Below are 6,439 nucleotides of genomic sequence, written 5' to 3' on the forward strand. Positions count from 1 at the left end.
TGTATGTATTTTTTAAGCATTAGTTTTTTAATTCCATGGCAAACTTCACGAATAAGTATGCATAATGTCGCCTCGCCGATGCCGAACAATTCAGCCACAGTCCTGTATTCACAAGGTGTTGCAAACCACCAAAGGACAGCAGCGAGCCGGCGTGTATACTGAATTGGCTTTCGCCAGTTTGTAATTTTCTTCTGAAGAGCTGGTTGAAGTTCATTAGCCAACGACATAAACGTTTCCCGACTCATCCTAAAATGCTTGATCCAATCAGTGTTACTGTAACTCTGCACCGTTATGTTCCAAAACAGATCTCCTTGTGGGCGATATTTCACCCATATACGCCGGTTTGGCGACGCCTGTTGTTCTGACTGAAAAGCTAACGCTAACATCATAGCTCGCTTCTTGTGTATTCTCCAAAGGCACTTTCTGGTTCTTTGAAACCACTTTCGCCTTCGTTTAATCCTACGGCGATGTGCCCGATGCAGTGAGTCAACATTTCTTTCGAGTGTTTGTTCCAGCTGAAACAATTTTATTATAAAAAAGAAAAACGCTACAAGTACCACAGCAGGCAATAATGGACATCAAATCGTGCGTCATAACACGCGCAGGAAATACATTTACACGTCGTATTATTTATTCCAAGTTTAATATTATTCATTAAATGTTAAAATAATTATTTTGATTAAATGTGATAAATAGTGGCATTATTTTGCATAATTTTAATTCCTGTGTAAATGCATTTATGCTGCTTTAGAGCCGCAATAACGGTCTGTGTAAATACACATTTTCGTGGTTTTATGCCGCTTCAGATTCGGTTTCTGTGCCGCCTTTGCTGTGTAAAGACGACAGTAATAGTGACATAAATCATTGGTGCTCCCCTGCCCACCCTCCAAGAACTCTATGTATCCAGAGTAAGGAAAAGGGCTCAAAAAATCACCCTGGACCTTTCACATCCAAGCCATCATCTCTTTACAATGCTGCCGTCTGGTCGGCGCTACAGAGCGCTGAGCACCACAACAACCAGACACAAAAACAGCTTCTTCCCTCAGGCCATCTACCTCTTGAACAGTTCAATGTTTTTACACACCGTGCAATTAATAACTCTGTGCAATAATAATTAAGTGCAATATTAATTATATCCTCCAGATAATACTCTATCTATTTTTATACAACTTTTTCTGTAAATTATATTTCATTCATTCTGCTGTATATAGCACATACCTTGTACTACAATAGACTATTCTTATTTTTTACTTGTACATATTTACATACATACATAGCTTTACACTCTCTATATCTTTATCTTATGTTTATTGTATTGTATTTCTTAATTTTTTATACCCATAGACCCTTATTTAAATCATATGTGTACTGTATTCTATTGTGTTATGGTCTCTGTGTACTGTAGTTGCTGTTTCTGTGTTCTGGATGCTCCCGTCACCAAAACAAATTCCTCGTATGTGCAAACATACTTGGCAATAAAGCTCTTTCTGATTCTGATAAATAGGCAACTCTTTGACATAACTCATCCATTTGTGTTGGGACATCATTAATCATTTTCATTGACTAACTGAAACTACACAGCAGATTGAGTTCCCAGCATGCTTTGCTCTTATGACTGGATTTAGATTTTAAAATGGTTAAAAGTGGTATTGTAGGTTATTTGTGTTTTTGTGCAGATAAGGAGACTTGTTAGTGTTTACTGTTCTGTAATATTAAAATTCAGAAGATTTTCTGTTGTCTGTGATTTTTGGGGGTTTACCATAGAGCCATGGTCGGGAACCTATGGCTCGCGAGCCACACGTGGCTCTTTTCAAAAATCATGTGGCTCGCCATATGAGACCAGAGGTGGACAGTAGTGAAAGTCGCGGTACAAAGTTTTTTTTTTTTTGTCGCGGTACAAAGGTGCGTATCGCTACCCGTCGAAACGTTTGTTCCCTCAAAATTCCCACAATGCACCGCAAAAACCAGGGAGCATCGAAATCACGTGACAAGTTTTGAAGACGTTTAACCGAAATCACAGGAGCCCACTCAATGAAATTCATGAAACGCGATAGAACTTTTGAAAAGACAAACGCTATTTAATGTTCTGTATAAACAAACGTTGCTTGACATGCAGGCAACACAACAGTTTAATTGAATAATCTACCAAATTTGTGCACTGACATGTAACAGAATAATGCAAGTGGTTCTCATATGTAGGCTACTTCATTCAGTAGCCAATTTAAAACAATAAAGTCCAGAGATGTGGGGGTTTGCCGGTTGTTGATTAATAGCAGCTGTGAAGTATAACGCACTAAAGCGGTCACGTCACAGGAAAATAAGTGAACGATGTCCCAATGAGAAGTGAGCCAGGGTCCTTACTAATGCCCGGACCCGTGTATTACTGTGTATACTGATTCACCACTTCGGGAGCTGATCGAGACACAGGGACTGTAGGGGCCAAAATGATCAATATCTCTTTTATGCCAAAAATCATTAGGATATTAAGTAAAGATCATGTTCCATGAAGATCTTTTGTACATTTCCTACATTAAATACTGTATATCAAAACTTTATTTTTGTGAGTAGATGCAACAAAATTGCAAACAAAAATGGCCAGAAACAGGCCTACAAACTTCACTCGCTGCTGCCGCTCTTTGTGACCCACTCGAGTTTGGTATCTGTGTAAAGCTCAGAATTTCAGCTTTCAGGTTCATCTCCTCTTCACAACATCATCACAGCGGTAAGCCAATAGAGAGCGTTTAAACAAACCTGTTTCTTCTTACCAACTGCCTGCTAGAGCGCATCTGATTAACAACTTCTAAAGCCATTTTCTCAAGATTTAGATTTTTTTGCACCTCAGATTCCAGAGTTTTAAATAGTCGTTGTCTTATCCTAACAAACCATACATCAATGAAGAGCTTATTTATTCAGCTTTCAGATGATGTGTAAATGTATTAAAAACAAATGTATTAAAAACAAGACAATATGACTTGATTTGAAGGTTTATAACCTTTATTCCTGCTTTTAATTTATTAATTGTAATATGTGTTTACTGTACCATCTGTTTTCTGCTTAGACTTTAAATAAAAATAAGATCCATTTTAATTCTGTTGAATGTTTAATGTACGATAAAAGAGTGTTAAACTGTAACACGGTGATGTTGATACGGTTCATGTGTTAGCAGCAGAGTAAAGTTCGATACATACAGGTGAAAAGAGTTCATCATTACATTAAATGTCATGATTACTACATTTACTACTGCTGGTCAGAATAGTGTTGAGATATTCATTTGTGATACAGTTAAACAAAAGTGTTTGTATTTCACACTATACAGCATGTGCTGGTGGTTGTGTAAAGAAATGTAAACTCATCATCATTATCCACATACACTGAGCTCTGACAGAGAGCAAAGATCACGGCAGTAAACAGAGAGCAAAGATCACACACACACACAACAGCAAAACGTCTCTCAGAAATCATCAATGATTCTGTTCTCAGATCAGAGACATTCAGGTAAAACAAGATACATCACACACGTGCACGTGTGTCAAGGCTTGTCTTTAAGAAACAGACTATGACTTGATGATGAATTCACCTGTCTCGGTTCAGTAAATGTAGAAATCTTCCTCATTCTTGTTTGAATAAAAAATACAACATCATTTAGTCTGTAACATCTGAACATATCACAAATGCTTAAAGAACTCAGCTATCAATATAACTATAACACATGAAGCTGCTTCATCAGCAGAGCAAATAAACAATAAAGTTTCACATCTCAGACTTGTTTAACTCAATTTGTTATTAAAATCACATTAACTTCTTGTGTCCTATTGATATGTGTGTTACTTGTATATAAAAACAACGTGTTCACTGTCTCATATAAAGACGTCAGGACACGGGTTGGTCAGTGTTGATAAAACATGTGTAGAGTTTCATTTCTAGAATACTGTGCATGTGGAAATTCGATTTTAAAATGCAAATATTAAAACACTGCACCCGAGCACATACAGAGAGAACTGTCAAGATATCAAAAGAGACTGTTCCAAAAAACATTTATTCCCCATTATTCCAGTGTATGAATTCAATCACATAAACATCACCACACAACATCTCAATCACACATACAAGATACAAACTGCTTGAATTACAAAGTAAAAAAGCAAACAGCAAAATGACTTAGAAAAATAGCTTTTGTAAACACTGTCATTGTGATACAGGAAAGATCGTATTCATTCAAAGTATTTTAAAAAGAGGCTAAAACAAAACTGGCCTCAATGACTAAAGGCCTTTGGTTGTAAGACAGAAACACTGGAAGTGTCAGTTGCAGCAGATCGGCAGTATTGTTTTTGGCAGCGATTGGCTTTCGGATTTGGCGATTGATCAGGTGGTGATTCGAGAGGTGGGTGGCAGGCACAGGCGCTGGTGGGCAAAATGAGTAAGAACCAACAAAAGCATCTCAGACGTGCTGCTGAGTGCCACGATGAACGGCGCCTGGGACGCATAGTCCGCCTCGGCCCGCTGGAACGACAACTGCATGACCGCCAACGCCAGGAGACTGTTCTGCACGCCCACCTCGATACTGACGGTTTTCCGCTGCGGTGACAAGAGCCCCGCCAACCGCCCCATGCCCAAACCAAGCAGCAAGCCAAACACGGGCACGGTCACGCCCGCCATCACGACCGGAGGCCGTACGTTGGCCAGAATAGAGGAGCCCATTTGGTAGGCCATGAAGATTCCGCCTACAATCAGCACGAAGCTGAAGGGACGGATGAGGGCCAGCAGGACACCGCTGACCGTGGGCAGACGGAGCTTCACTAGCATCCCCAGCGAGATGGGAATGGCAATGAAGAGCAGCGTTCCGAGGATCTTGACAAAGGGCACGTGAAGAGCTGCGTGCACGCCCAATAACCAGCCGTAAAACGCAGAGGACAGCGGCATCGCTGCGGCCGCCACCACCGTGGATACGAGTGTCATGCAGATGGCCAGAGTGACGTCTCCACCCAGCAGCAGACTGTAGAGATAACCGCCGCCGCCGCCTGGAGCAGAGCATGTGATGACCAGACCCAAGGACAGCGCTTTGGGAAGCGACACCAGGCGGGACAGTCCGTAGGCGTACAGCGGCATTATGAGGAACTGTCCTAGCACACCCAGCAGGAGCGGGACCGGCCTCTTCATCAGACCCAGCAGAACGTCCACATCCACCTTACAGCCGAACGCACACTTATTGATGAAGATGAGCGGCAGCAGAGCAAACAGGACCGGGTTCTGCGAGAAGTGCGACAGGCCCCCTGAGTCCAGGAGCCGGGTAGCCGGGTCGTCGCCGCCTGCCGCCACCCTGATGGAGTAATCGCTCCGCTCCTCTATCACAACCGGAGGGGAATCCCGCTCCAGATCCAGAAGCTGGATGAGTAACGGAGCCATTCCTGGCACTCCTGAGTGGATGCTAATGATGTAGCTGCTCGAGGCTCCCGTACGGCCGCTGTCGCTCACGTTGAGGACGGAGATGACATCCGGGTCCAGAGATCTGACCCGAACCGTCTGTTTCAGGCTCTGGCGACCCTTGCGCGCTCCGCTGCGGTACCGGCTGGAGATGACGATCACGCCACGTGTGTTCTGCGGGAACTCGAACTCCCTCGAGGAGCCGTCGCCGATATGCAGGTACTGAACTGGATCCTGCTTCTGATGATCTGAGTCTTCCCCTAGAGTGAAAAACAGCAGACAGCTCAACACGAGTAATGTCTTCATGTCTCCACTGAGACCCAAACAAACACTCCTCTGAAACCTGACAAAGTCATCGGATCGTCACACGTCCCGTGATCCTCTGACAGAAGATCTAAACACTTCCTCTGATATGATCGTAAAGATCCGCCTGTGGCTACCCGATCCGTCCCGGAAACACGATTTGTTCCGCGCATGCGCGAAACTGACGTCACTTCCTGTCTGAAATAAATCGAAACACTTTACGGCAGTTTCGGGTATGTAGGCTATACCGTTACTGCTGTTGTTTTACACTCGGAGTTTAATATATATATTTTTTATTATTACATTTATTAATAAATGTATTTATTATATCTGTATAAGTTTCTTTTTTCTTCATTTGTTTCTTACAATGCTTTGAGATATTTCCTGGCTTGTTAAATTGCTGCTGAATTATAATGCATGTTTGTTTTAAGGTGGTCATAAAAAATAACTACCCGATCCATTTCGGTTAAAATTTGGTTAATATGTGGCACAAATTAACTTCATTGAATTAAATAAATGGTCAAATTAAACTGAATTGTTTAAATTTGCTAGACACAATTTGGAAAATACAGATGTTCATACAGATGTGTTTTCTTTCTATTCATTTTCTAAAGATAGGTTCTACATAACTGTTCTAGATATTTAACTGCATTTAAGAAACACACAGAATACAGTTATATATATATTCTTTCAATTTATTTATACATTTGTTCCA

General features: G+C 41.5%; 1 protein-coding gene across 1 annotated transcript; it reads right to left on the reverse strand.

Annotated features, from left to right (window-relative positions):
- Positions 1-4,017: 4,017 nt before the first annotated feature.
- slc10a3 (solute carrier family 10 member 3) lies at positions 4,018-5,996 on the reverse strand. Its single transcript, XM_057350512.1, has one exon. It carries the CDS (start codon positions 5,725-5,727, stop codon positions 4,363-4,365), a length of 1,365 nt encoding a protein of 454 aa, XP_057206495.1. The 5' UTR covers positions 5,728-5,996; the 3' UTR covers positions 4,018-4,362.
- Between the last annotated feature and the right edge of the window lie 443 nt (positions 5,997-6,439).

The sequence above is a fragment of the Triplophysa rosa genome, linkage group LG14, assembly GCF_024868665.1.
Source record: "Triplophysa rosa linkage group LG14, Trosa_1v2, whole genome shotgun sequence".
NCBI lineage: Eukaryota > Metazoa > Chordata > Actinopteri > Cypriniformes > Nemacheilidae > Triplophysa > Triplophysa rosa.